The 25871-nt window shown below is 38.0% G+C and overlaps 1 protein-coding gene across 20 annotated transcripts in view; it reads left to right on the plus strand.

Annotated features, from left to right (window-relative positions):
- mast4 (microtubule associated serine/threonine kinase family member 4) overlaps positions 1-25871 on the plus strand; it is a 133405-nt gene that overhangs the window by 91711 nt on the left and 15823 nt on the right. For 10 of the 20 annotated variants that reach the window (XM_055019176.1, XM_055019170.1, XM_055019173.1 and 7 more), the window contains 18 exons: positions 4407-4495; positions 9829-9898; positions 10143-10163; positions 10591-10669; positions 13850-14004; positions 14093-14168; positions 14259-14468; positions 15814-15915; positions 17051-17183; positions 18279-18340; positions 18462-18553; positions 18832-19040; positions 19158-19296; positions 20218-20350; positions 20433-20598; positions 23444-23545; positions 24161-24283; positions 25179-25288. In XM_055019176.1, the coding sequence (XP_054875151.1) occupies positions 4407-4495; positions 9829-9898; positions 10143-10163; positions 10591-10669; positions 13850-14004; positions 14093-14168; positions 14259-14468; positions 15814-15915; positions 17051-17183; positions 18279-18340; positions 18462-18553; positions 18832-19040; positions 19158-19296; positions 20218-20350; positions 20433-20598; positions 23444-23545; positions 24161-24283; positions 25179-25288 (2071 nt within the window). Of the gene's footprint in view, positions 1-4406; positions 4496-5129; positions 5239-9828; positions 9899-10142; positions 10164-10590; positions 10670-13849; positions 14005-14092; positions 14169-14258; positions 14469-15813; positions 15916-17050; positions 17184-18278; positions 18341-18461; positions 18554-18831; positions 19041-19157; positions 19297-20217; positions 20351-20432; positions 20599-23443; positions 23546-24160; positions 24284-25178; positions 25289-25871 lie in introns of those variants that run through there. The other 10 variants (XM_055019172.1, XM_055019175.1, XM_035957584.2 and 7 more) reach the window with 5 other exon arrangements.

The following is a 25871-nucleotide window of genomic DNA, read 5'->3' on the forward strand; positions in this document are numbered from 1 at the left end:
GAAGGTATGGAAACAAATAAAAAATATAAGTTGTAAAACATCTATTGTATGTAGACCACTTTTCCAGTGTTGGTAACACCTGTGGGGACATGGAAAAATGTTGTACATACCGATTTCAGTTTTTTTCTATTTTGGTTGTGTCAAAATGCACGCAAGAGTTCGGTCTCCTTGTAGTCATGGTTGTGCTGTTTCCATAGAGGTGCAGGACTTTGTATTGCAGTAAAAAAAAAATGAATCCATCGTGAGTAAAAATGTGACAGGAGCAACAAAAAAAAAAACAACCAGAAACTTCTTGGCCTTCAGGGAGTTAATAAGAATGAGAATGTTGAAGTGTTGTAATCACTAATTGTTTAATATTTGGTCCTTGTGCACTTCTTCATCATCTGTTCATTATCATATTAGACATTAGTAAATGGATAATTGCTCAGCATTTACCTGGAACAAAGCTTCCTTCTGTGTCCGCATTTATTTTAGGTGTTATGGTTAAACTGAGGCCTTGTCCACACGTAGCCAGGTATCTCACAAAACGAAGATATTTTTCTACGATTCGGCCTATCATCCACACGAAAACGCAGATTTACGTCACCAAAAACGATTCTTTTTAAAAACTCCGACTAAAGTGAAGATTTACGAATTCTCTGTTTTATGCGTCTGCATGTGGACATCAGTAACCGGGGTTTTGCGTTTCGAAACGTCACCGCCTGTGACAAAATATGTTCTTACGTCACATATGCGACCTGTGTTTACATTCGGTAACAGTATGGATGCTCTCACAAGGTTTTGGGCGCTGTTTCTTGTACAGGCACTTTTTATTTGCTTGTTTTTACAAGCCCAGATACTGCTCCACATTCAACAACACAGGCGAAGGACGACGTTAAGGACGGTTATTCTCCACCACCTTGCTAGGATTTGGGGAACTACTGCCACCTAAAGGTCTGGCATGCTTATGAATGTGCTTAAAAACGCACTTATGCGGTTAGGTGTGGATGAAGTTTTTTTCTAAAAACGAGGTGGTGTGTACGTAAGTTTTTTTCTAGACGGAGGGGGCAGGATATTCGGTTTTACAAAAACCCTGCTACGTGTGAACAAGGCCTGAGTCATCAGATTTGTGGGAAACTATAGGTAGACATGAACCAGTACATCAGATGTTTGCCTTGTTGGCTGCTACAGGGCAAATATGACACCAGTGGCCGTGGCTGATATTTATCTGTTGTGTTACATCCATTTTGTGCTGGCTAAATGTCATGTTTATTACTTGAATATTTGCATATTTCGTGCAAAAAGAATCTCTATCATGTTTATAAAAGGTTACATTAAAGGTTATTTCATGAATTTGTGTGACTGCATTTGTGCAGATAGTATAATTCAAGGCCAAAAAACTTTTTATAAATAAAATTTTGCTGTTTCCCTGACTTGAATGGGGAAATAAATAGCAACATAAACCAAATAAATAGACACACAGAGGTATTGGCATCTGCTATTGGCCAAATTATTATTTTAAAAAGCAGTATCAGTCCAGATTTCCACAATCGCTGCATCCCTAATTGCAGGTAATTAAAATTAACATGAGCAAAATGTCACTTGTAGGCCTCTTCAACACTTGATGTTGAGTTTTTTAATGGAATGAGACTCTTAATTACACATCAGGTAGACAAAAATGGTTTCTTTAGTAGTTTTAAATAGTTTAATACAGTATAGTGTATGTAATAGTTTAGAGAATGTTTTTCAGACAAAGTTCCTGTTTTCTGAGCTTCAAAAAAATCAGCATGTACAGCATGAACAATATATAACTTAAGTATAGTAGTGTAGCTAACATTCAATGCACAAAGTATTGGAAACGGTGTCACTAAAAATATTCTCTTTCCAAATATCGGCTCAGCTACTTAAGCAGTATTGAGGTAGGCACTACTACTACTACTGTACTACTGCTACAAAAATTAAGTAATTTAATGGCTACTAAATAATGTAGTTGACAATGTCATTCATGTAATGATGCTAACTTGTGTATCAGAATCAGGCACATGGATGATCCTAAACGGCTCAGTTTTCCAAAAACCTCAGTCTTGATTAACTAGTAATACAACCTTAAGCTGTACTAATCCAAGGTCGTATGTTGCTTTCAACTCATACTGAAGTGTCATATTTATGACTGAGTTCCAACAAACGTTCACTTCAACATCCAAGTCACAGTTAGATCTAGAAAACTCTGACTTTTGTGAAAGCTCCGATGTATCCAATATACAGTGCTGTATTGCTCTGTATTTTTAAGCTCTGCATGCTCAGTTTTGAGTTGTCCGATGAAGTGAATGCTTGCAGGCAATAAAAATGGGAATCTCTAAGATCCAGTATTATTATTTGTTTTTGCATAAGCCTTTAATAAATCTAGTCTTCTGAGAGTACAGTGTCGAGACCTTACTGCAAATCATTATCAACTGTGGTGAAAAGTTGCATAGCTTTTCACTATAGCTGATGTGACATTGAGGCTCTGAGGGCTCTGCAGTGGCACCTGTTGGAGCTGTTCTGCAGCAGTGTTGAGAAACAGATGAAGGCAGCCCACTCGTGCATTTCCGCATCATTGCAGAAGCCCATGTGAATCTGATCACTGTGCTGCAACACAGACAGGCAGCTGCACCTGTGACTAACTGACAGTGTCTCCTTACGTGAATGGTTGTTGTGCATCTGTCACTGCAGGACTTTATCCTTTAGCCATGTAGTTCTGTGTATCTGCTCTAAATAAAACATCTTTATTTATTTTTTGCTTCAATATTCAAACACTAAAGAGAAAACTAGAGGATAAATATGTTTGTGTCATTATTAGGGTGAAAACGATTATTGAATAACGGCTTAAAAATTCAGCTGGAAATGGTTCAGATCTCTAAGGGAGTTATGTAACAGGATGTCATTGAGTCTCTGACCTTGAAGTGAATTCATGTTCTTCTGGCATTATGTGTTTCCACTGACAGCCTCTAGTTTGAAATTTTAAAACCAGCATGAAGTGGGACATTAAACACTGAAGTTGCTTTTATACTGAAATGTTTCCTTTCTCTCTCAAGGTTAAAAACTGGGCTCTATTTATGAGTCACATGTTGTTGATCAGTGTGGCTCCATGTAAGTCACAGGTCTGTATTAACATGACCAACAATGTAAAAGCATTATGGAGTCTGAACCAAGATGTTCTGCCTCTTGTGTTGATGGCATAGCATGCGCCATCATTCACTGTTGACTGTAGTCTTCTTCTGTATCAGGGGGAGTACATTATCTTAAGGGCGTGTTTTGCCATTGTAATAGAGCATTATGTCAGAAATACTTATAATCCAGCGTGTGTAATGAGCGTAACTGAATTGGGGAAGCAGTTGCTCTCTTTGCTTTGTAGGAATAAATAAAAATTTGAAAAAGGCAGAGCTTTCCTCTCTGCAGATACTTGGTATTGTTCTCACACTTTCAGATTTGACATTTCATCCACAATAATGTTAAATTCACAATGTAAAGTTTACAGAGAAATAAAGTCTTGCTAAACTGAAAGGATAACCATAAATGATTTAGGCAGTGCTGACATAAATTCTCTCAATAGATTTTTTGAAAGCAAAGAAACCCTCTTAACCCCAAGCAGTGTCAAGCGGTAGTTTTCTGCTCCTATCACATTTTTACTCACTGTGTGCTTATTTGTCACTGCAATATAAAACTCTTCATGTATATGAAAACTGCACAACCATGGCTAGAAGTAGAGAGCACTCAAAATGTCTTTAGCCCAGTAGGACACAGTCCATAAAGCCGAAGAAAATAAACAACAAAAGCTGAATTTCTTTGACTATATATTTTGCACAGACCTGGCATGCTGTTTGGGTGGGAAATTTAACCAAATTAAAACTTAAAATTGGGATTTTCCATCAAAACCACATTTTCCTACATGTCTCTTTTTAAACATTGCTTTAATCAGATTCTGTAAAAAACAGAAAAATTCTGCTGTCCTCCCTTTGACTGTAGAACCACCATTTTTTTTTTTTTTTTTTTACAGTATTTGTAGCACTTGTGGACACTAAAAAATGTATATGCACCTCTTTGTTAATACTACGCAATAAAGTAATATGATTTCCCCGTGGGAGGGGAAAAGACTAAATCAATGAAACTATTTTGATGTGCAGGCTGGAGTTGAAAGACATATTGCAAATGTGGGATTAAGGAAATCGTCCTGTGTAGGACACTACCTCAGATGTTCAGGCAAGGCTGAATATCTCTGGCTCAAGACTGAAATCTGAAGAGTCCCTCAGCTCTGTAACTTCTAAATCTTTCTAAAAAGTCTTTCTTTTGTGTTGTCCTATTGTTTTATTTTGATCTTTATGTTTTATTTGTCTATATTACGGTTTCGTCTGTTTTCCTGCCTAATCTGTACCTCTGTGATTTCACAGCTGCAGAACGAGCAACAGAAAAAGCCTGATAGGAAGCGGTCAGTCTTCAGGTTTACCACGACCTCACTCCCCTCTCTCATCCCTGACAGGTAAGTGTTTGTCCAGTACATGTGTCTGCTCATGTGTGAACACTGTTTTATTGCCACAGTGTTGCAAACATATTCACTGGCTGCACAGAGGAGGAGCCATTAATTCATAATGTTCTCCAATAGGAATTCAGTCCATTGGGTCATGCAAAAAAAAGTGAAAAAAAAGAAAATTCTTTTGAAAGACAACATAGAAAAATGCAAAGTACAAACTTTGCAACAGCAGATATCAGTGTTTAAATGGCAGCAGTTGTCTGACATCTCCATACAATAATGATATGATCAGACGGATGGAAATACACATGTACACTGAATATTGTTGACTGACAGTAACATGACATGCATGTTAGAGGACACAAAGCACTAAAAAGTAATGACTAAGTTTGTTTTGTAGATTTTTTTCTTGTCTCCGTCTGGTCAGTTCTGTGCAGTGTGGATTTGAATCTAATAGTACTGTGACAACTTAAAAGTCAGTGATTGTTTTGGGTGAGGAAGTGGTGGCCTGCAGAGAGGAAATGCACAGGAGCAGAGGGAGGGGAGGCTTCATTTACCACAGGGCGTTTTATTTCCGGGCATTGGTCAGCAAAAGCAGAGCCGCCACTCGCAGTGTTTAGTCTCTTTTTCAGCCTAGCAAAGGAGGCCAGTCTTTAAGATGGATTCAGGTTCAGAAAATGTGGTGGCTAATGAGTGTGTTCAGCTCTGGGATGACTTAACGCTGTGGCTCAGACGTAATATTGGTTCCAAAGGTAAGAAAAACATCTTTTCAGTGCAGTCATTTAACCGGATGCATTGATGTATACACTGGTGACATGCAATAATTAGGCAGGTTTCTGGAGAGATTTGATGTTTTTCCTCTCAATTCTCTTCTCATATTTCCTGTTGTTCCTCTCAGACAATTTTCATAACAGGCAGTTCCTTCAGGTACACTCCCACAGGAAGAGTTTATCATCTTTAACTGCCTGTTATGAAGATTATAGCACCATTAAATAGGTGACATTCATCACTAACAAGGTTCAGTGGCTCTGTCATTGTTCTTCAGTATGGAAAAGGCCCACTTTGTCATCACAGGAGGTGATGGCATTAGAACCTATGGTTAATTAGATACTCAGTGAGGGATGTAATTATGTCTGACAACTGTTGGACCATAGGTTTGTTTTTCCACTATGGGTGTGAAAAGACAACTTCTACTTGGTGCCTTCCACAAAGTGTTCAGTGGGCCAAAATGTTACAAAAACGTGACAGATGTAGGTCAAAAGGTACTATATTTATTCTCACACCGAAAAAGTAGACACAAAGAAATATATGTGTGTAAAGACACTTAAATACATCCAAAGTATAAAACTGAAAGCTTGTGCAAGAGAGGTTAGAAACCATAAGTGTATGCAAGATCTCTCCTTCAGGCTGTAGGCTACTGGTTTAAACTTGTTGGTTGCTGTTCGCTCACTTTCTCCCCTTCTTCCTCTATCTGTGTGTTACCTTTTTCAAACAACAACAACAATCTCCGAGCAATAACCTACCACATTAAAAAGTTTCACAGAGGACTTGTATCATGCAGTATGGCAGCCCTGCTAGTTTTTGCTGGAGGATTATCCATTTTTATTACATTGCTCACCTTTCTGCAGACGTTACATATGTTCCATCTAAACAGTTCCTGCAGTCAATATTTTGAGGAAACACTGAAGCCACATCTGTTGCTTAGTTCTGCCCACAACAACTGTGATTAGTTTATAGAAATATAAACTAGACAGTGTTTTTTCCCCTGTAGTAGAATGATAGTATGCTGCAGCAAGACCATTATGTGCTACAGAATAGGATGACAAAGTCAGACAACCTAAAGGTAAACAGAATTACAATAAACCTCCGGCGCACAACACCTGCTTATAGCATTTTTCTTTTAAAATCAAATTTACAATAACACAAACTCCAACACAAAACTTTGTTGAATTTTTTGCTTATTTCTTTTTTAGGTATGTTTGATTAAAAGAGAGATTACTCATGGTGTGTAACCAATCAGAGACTACTGTGGGTGGAACTGAGGTGGAGACCACAAAATGACAGACAGAAAGAGGCAACAGAGCCAGAATAGCCCATTTTGAATTTTTTTTTAAAATCAGAAATTGGTTAAAAGAAAAAAAATTTAACAGATAATTAAGAAAAATGTTATCAGATCTAATAATCAGCCAGATGGACAACTGGTGAATTTCTAAATATTAGTCTATAAAACACTATTTTGCCTTCATTGTTTGTTTATTTTTTTGTAAATAATAAATTAATTCACTTGCTTCTTTAAGGGGTTTATTTAGTGTAACTAATTCGGATGCTGAAATCCATGTTTCTGCTGTTACAACATCCACAATCAACCAATGCGGTGCCCTGTTATCTTCCCTACCCATGATGGCAACAAGAGGTTTTCATTTGGACCATTTGGACTCTAAAACAGATAAGAGTAATTTGATCATATAACGTGTCAGATGTTTTTTTCACTGGCTACCAATACAGGCAAGGGTTGAGTTCAATATCCTCAAAAACATCTTTAAATGTTCTTGTTCCTTCCTCCATCTCCAGTCCTACTGCAAGCACAGGAACAGGTTCTGCTGAGCTTTTTAAATGCCCTTAAAACATCTCTAATGTTGTGACAACTCCTTGTACTTTCACAACTGGTTAATCATCAGCTGATCTGTACTTTGATTTAGTTCCAGCTGGAATACGACCTTTTTTATTTCCCTCATCATGTTATCATATTAACGTTCATAGCTTTTGTGAGGGTTTGTCTCTATGGCTTGTGCATTTTTGCTTCTGAAACCTCACACTTGTGTCTGTTGAAGTGTACAGAAACTTTTCATGGATTTTTACTGTAAATTCCCAAAGTTGATCTACATTTTAGCATCAGCATTTTTTGCTCGCTTGAATTTTTATAGCAACATCAAGGTGGTTTTGATGATTTCTGTGCCTGTCAGGCTTTTCTAGCTTCACAACTATCACATTTACAAAGCAAACCACCATCTCTCAGAAGTTCAACCGTTTAGGATCAGCGAGAACAGAGTATTAAACTGCACCGAACGCTTCCATCAGGCATCATATGTTTGACATGCTGACACGTTTCTGCATGAGGTGTGAAAATCAAGAAGCCACCTACTGTACGTGTACTTATGATTATCACCATCATGGTGAGACACTTTCACCTCTTAACAACCACCAAGTCGCTGGTAACCAGTTCAGACTAATTCAAAGCAGCTTTACATTGTGCACAAAGATACAAATGTTATGTCTATATGAACATATACATGTAATTATATCAGTTAGCTTTTCAACAATAAATACTCTGTTACTTAAATAACTGCTGTTGAATTTATGGATACTTTTTCATTTGGGTATGCCAAATAGGCAAAAATTCTGTAAAAAGTGGTAGATGGTTAGGGGTTAAGCTAAGATGCCTTATTCCATTAATAGCTGGATGATGTAAAACTGTCATCTATACAAATTCAATGTCTGTTGTGGTAGAAAACTACTGTATTTTCACTATTTTATTGACCAAAGTAAAATAGCGCTGCAACTAGCAATGAATTTCTTTATTGATTGGTTAGTTGTTTGGCCAATTAAATGCCAGAAGATGGTTTAAAAAAAGTCCATCAGTGTTTTCTAAAGTTTAACATGATGTCCTCAAATGTTTTGTTTCCCCCCCGAACCCAAATATATTCAGTTTACTGTTATGGAGGAGAAAATAAACCAGAAATATTCACATTAAGGAACCTGGAATCTGTGAATTCAGATTTTCCTTTCTAAAAATTACTTCAACTGATCAGCCAATTGTCAAAATAGTTGGCAATTAATTTAATCGCTTACAGCTAATAGATTATTTGTTGCAGCTCTAAAATGAAGCAGTGTGATGTACTCAAAAGCAGAAAAAACACACATGGCATTTCGAGCTTTTATTATGTTGCTGTTTCCCAACCCAGAACCTCTTTAACCACCTGCTTAAACCTCATCACCAGGGATGAGAATTTTCCGCGGATCCGCGGAATTCCGAGTTTTTTTCCGCCGAAAGTATAGTTTTTGTGAATCGTGTAAATCCGTTGAGAAAATTGTAGGGGGGTAGGCAAGCGGCCGGCCGGCCGACGCGTCGCGAGCCGAGGCTTGTGATGGCCGCCCGCCGTGATGGTCATCCCGCCGCCGACATCTTTCGGCAACGCGCATTGCAACGCGCATTCGGCAGACATTTTCCGAGTTTTTTTCCATTTGTCATTCTCATCCCTGCATCACAGAGTCCCTTCTGACACTGATTAAAATGATAGTATTGCACTATAGATAGCAAAGATTATAAATTAACAAAATAACAATGACATTTGGGGTAAAAATGAAGGAAGTGTAATGAAGACAAGCACCAATTACAATAATGTCACAGCAATGGAAAATTTATAATATAAATACTAAATTATAAATCATGAGCAAAGTCATTTACTGATAGTATCAAGGTTGTTGCAGCAGTTTTATTGAGAGTTTTAATCTTATAACCTATATTTAGGTTGTTGCAGCAGTTTTATTGAGAGTTTTAATCTTATAACTTATATTTAGGTAGCAAATGAGGTACATACACATGGGAACATGCAAATGACACCCACATCTCCTAATGTGACTGGGTTCAAACAGGCATCACAGCACTCATACATCGCAGACACACCCAGAACATACTCTGCAGTGATAATTCACTAGCAGGCAGCGACTCAAAATAACTGATTAATGGTTTCCAGTAGGAAAAGAATCTGTCAGAGAAACCTCCATTCTCTCCAGTTTTGACAAAGACACATCAGCATGTATTCAGGATTTAAAGGACAGAGGTTGAAAGGATTTCCACAGCAGGAAAGTTCTTCTGCATACAACTGGTTTGGACATTTGTAGTGATGTTATCTTTTGGGGATCATCCAAAGATGGATTTGTGAGAAAATGGTGACACTTGAATCTGTTTCCTCAGAAACTATCTTGAACAGCGTCTCCCAAAATTTCCAAACAAACAATATTTTGGAACATGACCGAAACCTTTGTGTTGGATCACAGTAAAAGTTTATTATTTCAGTTGTATGAGTGTATTTTGAAAAATTATGCTAGAAATTGAACTGTAACTATGATGTTTTGTGTGTTGGTATTGGCTTTAGTGTTTACTTAATTGATTAATCAGTTGATAGACAAATTGTCTCAAGTTTTGCATCTTTTGATCGGTTGCTCTAAGTGACTTTTACAGAGATCACCAACCAAACTATTTAGAATGAATATTTGCCAACACTCTGTTTGTTTTCCTCTTTTTAATTGGTTTTATCACATTTTCTGTGTTTTTCTTACAGGAACAAGCCCACAGGACAGTCCTAGAAATTTCTCTCCGAGTGCCTCCGCTCATTTCTCCTTTGCACGAAGGTAACCTGACGATACTTAATTTTCTCAGCTTAGTAAATCAGTCAGTAAAGATCAAAGGAAGCCAGATTGTTTAAAACATGAACACTGAGTTGTTACAACTCTGTCAATAATTACATGAATATTTTTTATGCCAGCACACGTGTAAACATACAGCTTGCTAAAAGCATCAGTGACATATTTATTTTATACCATTTCTCAACATGATATCATGTAATTCTGTATTTTTTTTTACTATAATCCACAGTCATTGCCACAGAGCAGACAGGTAACTTCATGTTAGGCTTCTGTTAGCCCTTAAATATTCATTAGCCATTACATTTGTCAGAACTACACTTTATAGTCACACCCACTTCATTAGTTTGTCTTCTCAAGTTTTCTTTTACATCATTCTGGCATATAGTTTTAGTTCCACATTCATCTGTTTTGTTGTTTCTTTAGTTTCTGCTTTTCTGTGTAGTGTAAATTTACTAATTGGATTCATTTTAAACAATGCCGGAGAAAGGTAACCATTCATCTACAACCATGAGATCATTAGGACTTAAGCAGTTATCTCACGTTTTAAATGAAAGCATGGAAAATGAGCATGTTGCAGTAAGAACTTCACTAGTATTCTGACTGGTGTTTTTTAATAATTGATGATCTGTTGAGTCTGTGATGGAGTGCATGTGTTTATCTTTGCTGTTGTGTTACAGGACTGATGGTCGCCGTTGGTCGTTGGCGTCTCTTCCCTCCTCTGGATATGGAACCAACACACCAAGCTCCACCGTCTCAGTAAGCATCATGCTCTCACACCGTCTGGCAACATGCCAACATGATCATGCCGAAACTGAATCACAGATATCAGGACCTTAAAATTGAACCTACAGCTACAGGAACAGAAACAATCATAGTGTACTATGGGAAAAAAAAAACATATGTGCTATGTGATACCAGAGATATTACATTAGTTACAATTTTAATAAGACTGCACAATTAATCAAAGATTAATCCTGATTGCAACTTTGGCTTCCCACAATTACATTAATATGGTGACTGTAATATTATAATTACAATGTATTGTATATTTCAACTTTGGTAAATATGAAATTAAAATGTATAATTTCACCATTTTCATAATAATTCTTGGTCACACACCTGTCTGAGCTTTAACTTAGTGGAAACTAGAGGCTTCTCGGTGCACAGCCAAATAGCCAGCTTGCCTGCAACGTGAAGTGTTTAGGGAACATCAGTAAATTGTAGAGTTTGTCAATAAGCAGATGTTCAGCTAGGGAGGCATTTGGGGTAAAATTTTATTTATATTTAGCCTCTAAGAGATGCAATAAATTCAAGTAAAGAAGTGATTCATTTTTAGGCTTACTTTTAGGCAAAGATTTGCAAGTTAGCAGGAATGTACCACAAGATGAAAGTGAAAGCAGGAAATATAAAAAAAATTGGTCAGGGCTTGATATTGCAGTGAAAAATGAGTTCAGAGTAGTTTAAAAAAAAAAGCTACTTGGGGTTCAGAGGGTTAAACTAGGACATCACTGTAAAAATAATTCATCATCCAGTGCTAATTGCAGGCAAATTTGTGACAATGAAAATGTGGATAACAATCTGTGCAAGTCACTATGAATAACAAATTATGGCCTTAATTTGGACTTCACTGTTTGTCGTGGTGGCTCTGTTCGCCAGTGTGTTTACATGTGCTCACTGTAGCGACTACACACTAAGGCTGCATATGGAGAGTGTTTGTGAACAAACTCTGTATGAGGGGGAAAAGATTTGTTCAGAGTAAACATGACTTGGACAACCAGGCGCACCAACAAACACAGACATTCCCTCTTTTCTCTCTTTCTGACTGTCTGCTTCCTCTTTTTGCAACTGTATATCAGCATTACCATTTATAGGAAGCAGTCAGAGCTAGCACATTTTGTACAATACATGTTCACACAGTAACACACATTTACAGGAATTACAATGTGTGCTTGTAAATAACCTACAGTAATGTTATATTTTTGTTTTGTGTGATGTTTGGTCATCTAGAGCATTTCCTGCTATTCACGCCATCTATTGAAGGAAGCATATCCTTGTGAAACCTCAAGAGTCAAGTAATATTAGGAACAATAACAGTTTTCTGTGTCTGGTAAAGGTCAGACTCTATTAGATCTGTTTAATACCCTGCAATTCTAATGCAAATATTATTTTGTTAAAAAAGTTTGTGTTCAGCTATTTTGCATAGTTCCATCCATCCATCCATTATCTATACACCGCTTAATCCTCACTAGGGTCGCGGGGGGGGGACTGGAGCCTATCCCAGCTGACTCGGGTGAAGGCAGGGGACACCCTAGACAGGTCGCCAGTCTGTCACAGGGCCACATACAAAGACAAACAATCACTCTCACATTCACACCTACGGGCAATTTAGAATAATCAATTAACCTCAGCATATTTTTGGACTGTGGGAGGAAGCCGGAGTACCCGGAGAAAACCCACGCATGCACAGGGAGAACATGCAAACTCCATGCAGAAAGATCCCGGGAAAGCCGGGACGCGAACCAGGGACCTTCTTGCTGCAAGGCGAAAGTGCTAACCACTACGCCACTGTGCAGCCCCTTTTTGCATAGTTATTATTTAAATTTTTTTGTTGCTATTTGTTACATCTGTCACTCTTTTATGTGTTACTGAGAGTCCACATTACACATGATTATTACATGATAATTTGGGAAACATACGCACTTGATTTTTTTCCCAAGAATTAGATGAAAGGTTTGATACGACTGCCATATTTATTTGCTATATTAAAACTAGAGTAAGCAGCTGATTGGCAGAGGGAAACAGGTAGCTTGGCTTTGTCCAAAGTTAACAAAACCTGAACCCCAAAACCTGCCAGCAGATTTGAAAGGGGTGTTGTATTTGAAAAAAATGTCAAAATTACACCATTCATAGAACCTAGAAACTGTAAAGACAAAAACTATCAATGAACTTCATACCTTCAGATGATAAGTGAGCAACATGTGATTGTTTAGAGAAACTTAACCAAATCTCAGTGTAAAGTCATGATTTTCCATCAAAATCACTTCCATCTGCATGTCTCATTTAAGAATTATCCCAAAATAAAGCATTTGCATGAACCAGAGTCTGTAAAAAAATAAATAATTTTTCTGCTTTCATTGGTGCAATCATGAAGCCATCAGAGACTCAGCTGTGACCAACAATCTTATGACAAAATGAAGGAGTTTTTTCACTTAAGTAGAGGCTGTGTTTACACAAAGCAGATAGGAGGCAAAGTATGAAAACAAATTAAACATTACCTTAAATATAATTAGCTATCTGTAGTAAATAGAGCCACCATTTGTTTTCTAATATTGGTAACACACTTGAAAAAATGTACATGTTGATACCAGTTTTTATTTAGTTTCTTTACAAATAATAATAGAAATTCAACTTTGTGTTTCCTTTTTTGTTGTTTACGGCATTATAACTTTTTCATACTGCACAAAAGATATTTTTAGGTTCTCTGTAGTTCTAACCAAGGTTGTATTGTTTTCATGGAGGTGTGGGACTAGTGAGTAATAATGTAAGAACGGTTAAAACTGGCCTGAAACTGCTTGGTGTTCAGAGGGTTAATACATTATATCTTTAGTCTTTACAAAAAACAATGTATAAAAGAACATTTTGTGATTTTCCTTTTTTAACCTTTAAACGTGGCCAAGCTAGCTCTCTCCCATTGCTTCCAGTCTTTGTTATGCTAAGCTAAGCTAAGAGTCTCCCACTAGCAGTCTCATATTTAACACACAGACATGAAAGTGGTGTTTATGTCCTCATTTAGCTCTTTCCAAGAAAAACAAAAACCAACAGCAACAATTTTCGGGTAGCTTGGAATTTTTTTTTTTTCCATCCACGTAGGAAAAAAAAATTGGCATCACCTTTCTTTTTCTTTTCATGTTGAATATATATTTGTTTCATTTCCAGTCATCCTGTTCATCACAGGAGAAACTGCACCAGCTGCCCTTCCAGCCTACGCCTGATGAACTGCACTTCCTCTCCAAGCACTTCTGCACTGAGAGCATCTCTGGGGATGAATGCCGCAGAGCGACAGTCATGCGACCCCGCTCACGCAGTCTCAGGTATTCATTTCTACCAATATTTTCACACAGTAAAAACCAGTGAAAAGTGTTTCTGCCACTCACCTACTGAGTTTAATTCATTTTTCAGCCCTGGAAGATCTCCTTCGTGTTATGACCATGAGATTATCATGATGAATCACGTCTACAAGGAGCGGTTTCCTAAGGTAAGGACCAGCAGTGGGTTTGCTGCAACTGTGTCTGGCCAATAATTATCTTTCACATTGCCAAACTTGCTTTGTCTCTTCTCACTGCAGGCCACAGCTCAGATGGAGGAAAGGATTCAGGAGATCATCCGTAGCAGCTCTCCGGAGACCGTCCTCCCTTTGGCAGATGGTGTGCTCGGCTTTGCCCACCACCAGATAATTGAACTGGCCCGTGACTGTCTGGAAAAGAGCCGGTTAGGACTCATCACCTCCAGCTACTTCTGTGAGCTCACTGACAAACTGGAGAGACTCGTTCTGGAGGTGGGTGGTGTCTTCAGTAATCATAGAGATGTTTTTGGAAGACAGTTCACCAATAAGTGTCAGTTTTCTGCAAGGAAATTGCATGAAACCGTGTTAATAATGGGTTGCTTTACAGCAGGAGGATCTCACCCCAGAATGTGTCTCTGAGTGTCACTACTGCATTTAAGTCTCAGTACTAAGCATCTTATTTTAGGGAAATATATATCAACCAAGAAGGTCTTCTGTAGGTGTTTCTGCAGTCCTAATCGGCTTAGCTGGCCATCTGAATGAAAAATGCTCCTGTTGCAAAGGTATAGTGCTGTTTATTGTTGTATTGTAGCACTTTGAGATTTTATATGTAAAGTGCATTATAAATTAAAGGTATTATTATTGTTTATTGAAATACTTGAGGACACCTTTGAGGCACGTGCACAGTTAAGACGTTGCTTGTTTCTAAGGTTATATAACCTCAGTTTACATAGTTAACTATAACTGGCCACATGACAAAATGTTAGACTTTAGACATGATGACAATATGTATAGTTCATAAAGTATATATGTTGTAGCTCATTTATTTACACAAACAGCGTAAAACTCTCTTCTAAAGGGTCGCGTTCATATTGGCTGAGTATCTTATTATCAGTCAAATGAAAATTCTTTCATAGACTGCAAGCCAACCACCTAATTCAGCCACTTTTGTAAAACATATTCGTTGCAACCCAACTTTAGACCCAAACACTAATGGACTGCAGCATTAATAGTGATGAATAAGGTATACAAACACATAAATAATGGCTTCCAATAAGTTAGAAGTTATTTTGTTGTAATATTGTTACCTTTTTAGCTGGTCCAAAAAAATGTAAGGATGTTTTGCTGCCTTTTCATACATACGCTTTAGAAATGATGTAATCTTCTTGTGCTTAAAAATGTATATTCATTTCAACCAGATTATGCAAATCTCCTCATTTTTAGGGGAAAAAAGTGTCAGAGCATTGTTCCAGTGCAGTTTCACATATGGTTTGCGGCACATAAAAGACAAATGTTGACCCATTTCTCAAGCTGTGGCTGTATTACCTAATTCAAGCAAGGGGAGATTACATGTGTCACTCTTTTAAAAAAAAAAAAAAACAACAAAAGCTTGATACATTTTACCTGTCATTTTAGATTCTATTTTTTTTTTTAAAGATCACAGGGCATTTAGAAAACAGATGTTAACCCAGAATTTAAATGTAATAAATGAAAGGCACCAGCTGGATAAAGGATGTCAATTCTACCTTTTTAGAATTCCTGATTTTGACTGAAATGATCGTTGTAATTTATTTCTCTATATGTCTTCCTGTGTTTTCACTGCTTGGTTGCTGTGTAGTCCACAGAGCGGTCAGAGAGCGAGGAGGTAAACTTCATCAGAGAGCTGGTAAAGAAGATCCTTATAGTGATAGCCCGACCTGCTCGACTACTGGAATGTCTGGTACGTTTCTTATCTCTATACAGCAGCTTTTTAAGTCATGTAACTATTTGTCTTACCTGTCCAAAGTAAAACTTGCTAATGATTGCCGTTTTTTAAAGTATGATTTTTTTTTTTTTTTTTTTAATAGAAATTATTAAATGTCCTGCATTGTAATTTACTCACTGTAACATTAAAACACATAATGACAACACATAATGAGCACCTGTTCAGGTTGGGTGATTTCAAATTAGGTGTGCTGCCACATCTGGTTTCTGCCCCATTTAATCTTAATTCAGATTATCCTGAAGTCAGCAACTCAAACATGCCACAGTCTGAACATAAGCTACCTACATCTTCATGGTTTTGCTATTTTGACCAGGTCTCTCTCATATTTACACAGGTACAAGTATCTATAATACTAATATTTTTATGCTAACGCTGTCAGATTGAAGGGAATTTGGTGATGCACCTCCAGAGAATTGTAAACAGACTTTGCAACTCATTTTGGCTTAACTTTAACTCTCCCGCCTGTAACTTCATTGTCACTGCTTTCTGAACTTTTTTCCAGCTGCAGCAGGCAGCTGTTTTTAAGTAAAAAGCTCCACAAAGGCACTGAACTCAGCACCTAATGGCAGATGGACAAATAGTGGCGCATTTAGCAGCTAAAGAGGCAGATATTTCCCCAAGGAGAAGTTACCGAGAGTCTAAGGAGAGTGAATATTAGACTTTACATTTGACAGATGGCAAATGACTCCAAATAAGTTATTCCATTTTAATTTGTCTACTTGATGTGTAAATATGCAAGTGTTTGTGTGCATTGGTGCATTTTTAGAGAAATTAAATACTTATATATTTTTAAATCTGATCAGTGAGAGAGAACTGAAGCCCTTTTGAGGAATGAGGTTCTGGTGTGAAGACGCTTCCTTGTCAGCATGTAGAATGTAAACAAGTCAGTGGGGGAAAAAACAAAACTGTTTTGTGTTCACTGTCACACAATAAATATGCTGTCCCTCATTGTCAGAGTGGGAAGTTTTGACCTCCAGACATATTGCGATAATTGCACTATTCATCAAACCTTCAAACTGCACACATGATTTCTGCCACCTTCAACACTGGTCATAGCAGTATATGTTAATGTATGTTGCTGTGTCTTCAGGAATTTGACCCAGAGGAATTTTACCACCTTCTGGAGGCTGCAGAAGGACATGCTAAAGAGGGCCAAGGCATCAAGACGGACATCCCTCGTTACATCATCAGCCAGCTGGGACTCACACGAGACCCTCTGGAAGGTACAGTAAGGACACTGTGCTAATTACATTCAAAATGCTCTGCTGACAACTGCTAGCAGTCTTCAGAAAGACATTCAAATGACATAAAAGAATGAAATGGCTCACAGTGGATATTAAATGTGGAGGATAAGGGTGATCTCATTTTTCTGCTTTTTCTGCATCTAGTTTCTTCTGTATGGTTTGTAATAAAGTATTGATTGTAGTCTAATCCCATATAACTGCATAAATGTGCTGAGTATTACACTTATGCACCTTCAATATGCCAAAGATGCTGTAAATATGACCAAACTGAATAGAGCTGCTGTTGTGAGGCTGTAAAGGAATGGAAGACTTAAGTTGTGGGAACTAAAAGATAAAGATACTCTTGACTAATGTCCTATACGGAACAGACTGTCTTTCTAATGACCCCGTGTCTCTCCAGATTCAGTAACCAACAACATTCATTATGACTAATTAGAAAGGAATGGCCTCCCCACAGACTTTATACAGATCCACACAGGCTGGCTCATCAGCCAATCTCTCCTCTCATTTCCCCTGAGTGTCTCCTGTGTTTCGTTTGCCCAACGCCTTGTGTGACTGAAGCAAACCTACAAGGAAAGACAGATGTTAAAGCAGTGGAAATGTGTTTACAAGCTCACTGGGGACACAGCAGACACCCCACTTGTGAAATTGCACACATGGACTTGGGTATAGTTGCACACAGACGCAGAAATAAAACATAAAAGATGCAATGTGGTTTTTAATGAGCACTTGTTCTGGAGTGGTGATTTTCAAAATGAGTGTTAGACGCACGTTTGTGTTGCCAGTTTGATTTCCGCCCCATTTATCCTCAATTCAGGTTATCTTGGAGTCAGCACCTCCAGCCTAATAGGTGAATAAAGTGTTACATCTGCTGTTTTGTTGTGTTTAAATTTCCTGACTTCTTATGCAGCAGCATGTAGGTTGCCTTTGTTTCAATAACTACACTGCAGAACATGTTAATGAGCTTCACATGAGGTTGTAGAGTCATATTTTACTCAAATCTGCTTTTTTAAAATTTAAATCTCTGCATTTTTGCTCCTTCTTTAATTTATTTTTGCTGTTTTCTCTCTTTAGAAATTGCTCAGCTCACCAGCTGTGACAGCGGGATTGCAGAAACCCCTGAAACGGATGACTCTGTAAGCACTCAGAAATTGATCATTGTATTGATTTGGTCCTACTTTACTGCAGGCGCAGCAGTGAAATACAGATTTTATCTTATTGATTTGTTTTATTATTTGTCTCTCGTCTTGTCCACAGTCTCAGAGCCTGAGCACAGCCTTGCGATCGCGACGAAAACCCTGTGAATTAGACTTTGAGATGACAAAGCTGATCAGCAATGGTGCCTATGGGTAAGGATGTCTTTGGTATTGGATCATCTAATCTCTACTGATGGATGGTCTGTTCCAGCCCAACAGCTGTTTGTAAATTAATAAAAAACATGAATTTTAGTTCTATTTTGAGAGATTCATCTAATCTTTTGCCTTTTTTCATTAACAACTTCCCTTAATACCTTTTGGCAATGGCACAGATACGATGGTTGACACCAAATCTGACAACTTGATAGTAAGCGAAGCTGTTATTTTTGATCAGTTCCTTCCAGCTGACAAATAAGCTGTTCATTCCCCAGAGCTGTGTATCTGGTTCGGCACAAAGAAACCAAGCAGCGGTTTGCCATGAAAAAGATCAACAAGCAGAATCTGATGTTGAGGAATCAGATACAACAGGCCTTTGTGGAGAGAGACATCCTCACCTTTGCTGAGAACCCTTTTGTGGTGTCCATGTACTGCTCCTTTGAGACACGGCGGCACCTGTGCATGGTGATGGAATATGTTGAAGGTCAGTAGCTGGTTCTCTATAGAGTATCGTGCTACATCTGAAAGCAGTGAACTTTGAACTATGCTTTCTCTGTGTTATCTGAAGCATGTTTGTAACATCACTCATGGATCTGTACAGGAGGAGACTGTGCCACCCTTTTGAAGAACATGGGTCCGCTTCCTGTAGATATGGCCAGGATGTACTTTGCAGAGACAGTACTGGCTCTGGAGTACCTTCACAACTACGGCATCGTCCACAGGGATCTCAAACCTGACAAGTAAGACCTTGTACATTTTAAAACAGCTCTAATCAATATTGTTATTATTTAACAATGCCAGCTCATGGTGAAAACCCATAGAGAATTATACACTTTCCTGCAGCTGTATGGAGCATTTTATTGTGTTTTTTACTTTTAGCACTCTCATAGTTATCATGTTATCAGGCAAATCAGGCTTTTACACTACCTGCTGGGCACCAAACAGCAGACAGACAAAATTAGCAACAATACAGTGAATATAATGAACATTTGTAGTCTCTAAAGAGCCTCAAAAGTTAGTGGAGATCATATGATAATGGATTTTATTCTTAATTTGTTAGATGGTGACAAGAATCACAGCTGAATTCTTGCGTTGTATTCAGATTTGTTGAATGTGGATTAGAGTACTTAAGTATATTCTACTTTTCCTTCAAAATCCGAATAAGTTTTGGATTTTTTTCCTGCTTTTAAAAAAAAAAATAAACTGAAAAAAATTGGACACTGGATTTTTTTTTTTTAAATTTGCATTTCATTGCAATAGTTCATTACAATGAAATACAGAATGTAACAAAGAAGAAACCACTGCTGTTTTTTGCTCTCTGGTTTAATCCCATTCTTCCATTTTGTACCAAAATCAAAAATACAAGAAAACTAGCCGTTTTTTTCATTTCTCCAGTATCCATCACCACTGAAGATTTAGTGGAGCTAAGTGGGAAAATGAGCTTGTTATTTTCTTTGGTATAATATCTATTTTTCAATTTTCCTTTGTCAAATGAAGACAACAAAACTAAAAACTAGCTATTTGTTTCATTCCACTTTGACAATTTAAAAGATGGGTCCCTTTTCTAATCTGAAAAACATTGCGTGCATCGTGGTATTACTCCTTCAACATGTTACTGTATTTAATCATTTCAAACTTTTTCTTGTCCCTCATCATCACAGTCTGTTGGTGACCTCGATGGGGCACATTAAGCTGACAGATTTTGGTCTTTCCAAAGTGGGGCTGATGAACATGACCACTAACCTGTATGAGGGACACATAGAGAAAGATGCCAGGGAGTTCTCCGACAAGCAGGTGAATGTTACTTTATCCCAGTCTTATCATACATTCCCTCACAAAACTCTTGATACTTAGGATATTTTTTTCCTCTGTATAGGTGTGTGGAACCCCAGAGTATATTGCTCCTGAGGTGATCCTGAGACAAGGCTACGGGAAGCCAGTGGACTGGTGGGCGATGGGTATTATCCTATATGAGTTCCTTGTGGGCTGTGTGCCTTTTTTTGGAGACACACCAGAGGAGCTGTTTGGACAAGTCATCAGTGGTCAGTATTACCTCCCGTTCTACTTAAATACAAATTAGAAACATGAGACTTCAATCACCTTGTTGGTCCAGACTGAAATATCCCAATGCTATTTGATGGATTGCCTCAAAATTTTGGAGCAACATTCATGGTTCATTCTCGGACAAGCGTGAACTAGCCATTGGGAAGTTTTTCATTACTTTACCAGTATTATCTTCCTGTTCACTGATAGCCTATATTATATACAAATATATTTGAAAGCCAACCCTACAATAAAACTGATTTATTAAGCACTCAGTCTTAGCAAACAGGTGAACATGGCTCTAAACAAGGAAGGAATCAGGACAAATCCAATCAGAGGTGCACTAAATGCTATTGTGCAACTGTGAAGTGAAGCACAATATATCATTCATATGATCAGATGGATTCAAGGTCTTTATTTTAGCATTCCAATAAATAGAATCAATGATGCATCTGTCCAATAATATTCCAGTTAGCCTCAGCTGTTCTTGCTGTTCAATGCTGCACTTACCTAGAACAGAGAGAAAACAAGTAATGAAACAAATAAAAAATGTAAGTTGTAAGTATCTATATTATGTAGAGCCATATTGTTTCCCTGTGTTTGTGAACACCTGTGGGCATTTTATACATCCCATTTTTTTTTTTTTGAAAATAAATAATCAAAGAAATGAAGCTTTTTAGGAATTCTGTAGAGGATTTTACAATACAGTAAATCAACAAGCCTGCAGTGGTTATAAATGGGACAAGAGCAACAAACCCTAATAACATATTTATCTGTTCATTTACCTAATATATATCATTCGTATTCGGTTTGTCAAATATAAAATTTTACGAGATATTTTCTGCTTCTAGAGGTGATTTAGGCACCTTTTTACAGCATCTGGCATTTAGATGCTGTCGAGCATATCAGGAGAAATTCCCAGACTTCATTCAGATATGAATTAAACATTTGCACAATGACCACATGGAATTAATTGCATATTTCTCAATTTATTGAAGACAGAGATTTCCCTGAAGGCCAGTAGAAAAACAGATGGCAGTAAGTGGATTTAGCTTGACTTTAGACTACCAGTGAAGTTTTAATATTATGATGATTTTATTTTGTTCTGTTGTAGTCTCATGGTGACAGCACAGAGGAAATCTTAATCTTGAAAACAGGAGCTTTTATCTTGTCAGCGCTGTGGCTCCGATAAATTGTGTTACATGGGGTTGTTGAATAGCCGCCTCTATTTGTGCCATGGAAATGAATGGTATGCCATGACTGATTTGGTATGCTCTCTATCAAACTGTACCAAGCCTCTGAGAGTGACTGTTAATTAAAGGGGTCTGAACACACTGAATGCATGCCACCATGGCCTCAGGCCGCACATACATATTCATAGCTTGCACCCAAATTTGATTAAAATGGGGGACAAACGGTGCATAGAACAGACAATCAGCATGGCACAGACAGGCTTTGCTCTCATGTTCACTGCTAATCCATGAAGATTTTACTAAAACCTCGAGCACATGTGAGTGATCTCATCCAGCGTTACACTTACACCTTTGAACTGACTTTGATTTGTCCAAGTCCAGTCCTTGGGCTTGTCACAGCATAAAATTCAGTAGTAGAATAAAACAAAAAAAATACCTTTGTAGTCCAAAAACCTTTAATTTACTGCATGACAGATTTAAGGTATATAATGATAGAAGTTGTCGCTACCTTGTTAACATAACTATGACAAGGTGGTAGCTAGTAGCCATGCTATTTATAATATATACCACACCAAGTTCCCTCAATAGGTAAGGAGGGAAATGAACAGCAGTCATCCCAAAGCCAACAAGTTTATAAATTCCAGCTATGATACACTTCTTTCTTGTGATCTGTAAAGAAAAGACTTAAAGGATACACCTGTATATCAAAGCTCCTCCAGCAAACCTCCTCAGTCCTTAACCCTGTCCTCAAGATGCATTTTAGGAAGTGAGACATCCTCAGTGATGGCAGGCCAAGATTGATTTCTACAAGCTGAAATGAACAAAATGAGATGAGCCTATGATCTCTCCAAGTCAGTTTTTCTTGCTTGTTAACAAGTTGGACTACTTACCAGTCAGTGTGTTTTTTTGCAGACTGTACAACTCTATAAATTTTCTTATTTTCTTTATGCCAAATTAACTTTTCTACTCCTTTGATCTTCCATTGTAGCCACAAATCAGAAAAGACAAATTATTTAGACAGTAGGAAATTGGTAGCAGTGTATTATAGCAAGCCATGCTGCTAGGCAACAGCCATAGCTCAGACTAAGCCTTTGGTTAACTAGAAAGAAGCGTAAAGTTCTTTCTAAACACTTTTCTTAACTAGGAGCGCCAGTCTTAGTGGTGCAATCTACTCCTGCTGTTGAGCATCAGTAGATCAATGCTAGGTGTGCTATGTTGGATTTATGACCTACATTTTCAGACAACCATTCATAGTGTTGCTTTTGGTTGGTCACATTCAAAGTTGTTTAGTCACACTACAAATCTTGCTTCAACATATTTATCAGCCACACAGGATCATGGAAACAAACTTCTTCTTTATTTCAATTAAGTTCTCTTTGAACTATTACAAGTGTGACCAAATGCTACATTTTCCATCCAAAGTCTGCCACCTATCAGTTAGTTGTCACGGAGTCCAAACCCTGAAACTCTAAAATGATCCCCAGAGTTTTGGTCATAGAGCCTGACCTAACCCCAACATTTTCGGTCTTTATTAAATAGCCATAAACAGTCAATAACCCAGTATACAACAACATCTCATGATAATCTCATGCATAGAAAGCTGTTTGTATATTGAAACATTTAATTTACAAACTTATTGCATATATTCCAGATGAGATCAACTGGCCTGATGGAGAGGATGCTCCGCCTTCCGATGCTCAGGAGCTCATCACCTTGCTGCTGAGACAGAACCCTCTGGAGAGGATGGGTGCAGGTATGAACTGCAAAGAAAATATGGGACAGCCAGTAACTCGGTTAGGATTAGACAGGCACAACAGACCGCTATAAATTCTCATGTGCCACCTCAGCACTGCTCATTATTCCAAGTCACCGGGGAAGAAATTGAGGTCATCCAACAGCAGAGCAGTTTATCCCTGTGGCCTTCTCACCTTTTCCCTTTGATCAATTGCAATCATTTCCAACTCCTCCATGAATCTAGTTTCATGAATGATCAGGCACTGTGAGAATGTAGATCTGCAGAGTGTAAAAGTGACCATGACCTGGGACAAGGGCATTAAATCAGGGCAATGCACATAGCTAGTTCAGTATGAGGACAGCGGAACCTCCTTGTTCATCTCTCCTCACCACGCTGCCATTCACAAAGTCTGCTGCTATTTATGTGCTGCATAATTTATGGGCATGATATCGGTTTGGCCAGCAGCCACGAGGGAAGCGGGGAAACGTAGCGTAAGCGTTTCTTTACCTTCTGTGTTTACCTGAACCACTGAATGTCAGTGTCCAGTGATTTGTGTGTGTTTTCCTCACTTAAAATTTTCACATTTCTCCAGAAAATCTTATTTAAACTCATCTTTAATTCTTCCACCTGCAGGCGGAGCGGCTGAAGTGAAGCAGCATCAGTTTTTCCACAACCTGGACTGGAACGGCTTGCTGAGGCAGAAGGCTGAGTTTATTCCGCAGCTGGAGTCTGAAGATGATACTAGCTACTTCGACAGTGAGTTATCAAAGAGACATAACATTTTACTCAAAATTCACAGAAATTTTCGACAGTATATTTGTCCCAGTTGTTTTCACTGCTGATAAACATCTGTATGTCTGCTAGGAAATCTTGCAAAAAATATGCTACTTATAACTTTCCCTTCAGACTGTCCCTTTTACAACCAGTATGAATATGTTTTGGGTTTTCTTTAGCATGAAGTTACAAACAGGAACTCACAGCAGCTAGTTTACCAAAACTTTTCATGGTTTAGAAAAAAAGAAAAAAAAATCCTCCATGTCTGTGAAGCTTGTCATGTGACAAAAAAAATCTGCTGAAATGCAGGCTATGTTTACACTGAGCAGAGATGAGACATGTATGGAAACAAATTAAAAATGTGAATAGTAAAATTGTTTGATTTAGAGTCACCATTTTTTCCAGTATTGCTAACACCTACGAGAACTAAAAAATATTGTCCTTGTTGATTCCAGTTTTTTCCAATTTTTTGGAAAATATATAATCAAATAAAATCCAGTTTTAGCTGATTTATGGCTGTTTAACTGTGTTTACTGCAGGACTTCATATTGCAGTGAAAATAAGCCCACAGTGGTGAAAAATGTGAGGAGCAAAACAAAACTCATTTCTAAATTGGATTAAGCTGTTTTTATAATCACTGCCTTGAAGAACTTTTTAAGAAGCCCAACTCATTATATAATAATATATGACATGCCTGGTACAGACATGCAGGTCCTCTGCTAAAAACCTGTATATAAAGGGAGTGAAAACCGAGGACGGGTTTCAAGGTGATACCTTTCTTCTTCCACTTACACTACCTTCTGGTTCTGTGATATTCATCTGCATTAACTGGATTCAGTTAAAAACATCTGAAATATAAACCTTCCCTCCTCCACAGCTCGCTCTGAAAGGTACCATCACATGGAGACGGAGGAAGACGATACAAATGATGAAGACTTCAATGTGGAGCTGCGGCAGTTCTCCTCGTGTTCTCACCGATTCTCTAAGGTGTGTCTTTAATCTCCCTCCTCAAACCATCCTGGTCCCTGGCTAACATGTAATCATTATCATTACTGCCAAAGACGTTAGTGATGTAAATGAGCTGATGCCCTCATTTGTCCTGATTGTTTTCTCATGGGAAAGACAGAATGAGCAGTCGGTATTTCATATGTAAATTTGTGTCTAGAAAACATGGTTCCCTCCTGATCTCCCTTTACCCCCACAGTATTAAACATAGATTTCAGCTTTGCATATATTTTCTGCTTACAAATCAGATCTGTTTTTTTCCCCTTTTGTGGTAATGTGTGACAGAATACACAATACAGTCATGCAAGTTGGGAGTCATTGTTGTGCTGCATTGCAGTATGCTCCCCTCTTACATCAAAGCAAAGCGTTACAGTGTGTCTCAAGAAGCAGCAGGGTGTCTCAGAGGAAGTACTGAGCTACACTCAACCTTCTCCTCAGCTGCACCTAAACTTCATGCTTGTAAGACACAATGAACTGCACAACACAGAAAAAAAATCCTTATATATAAATCAAAGGCCACAATGACAGTTTACTTAACATGATCTGTACAGAATAGGGCACATTT

The sequence above is a fragment of the Amphiprion ocellaris genome, chromosome 17 (assembly GCF_022539595.1).
Source record: "Amphiprion ocellaris isolate individual 3 ecotype Okinawa chromosome 17, ASM2253959v1, whole genome shotgun sequence".
NCBI lineage: Eukaryota > Metazoa > Chordata > Actinopteri > Pomacentridae > Amphiprion > Amphiprion ocellaris.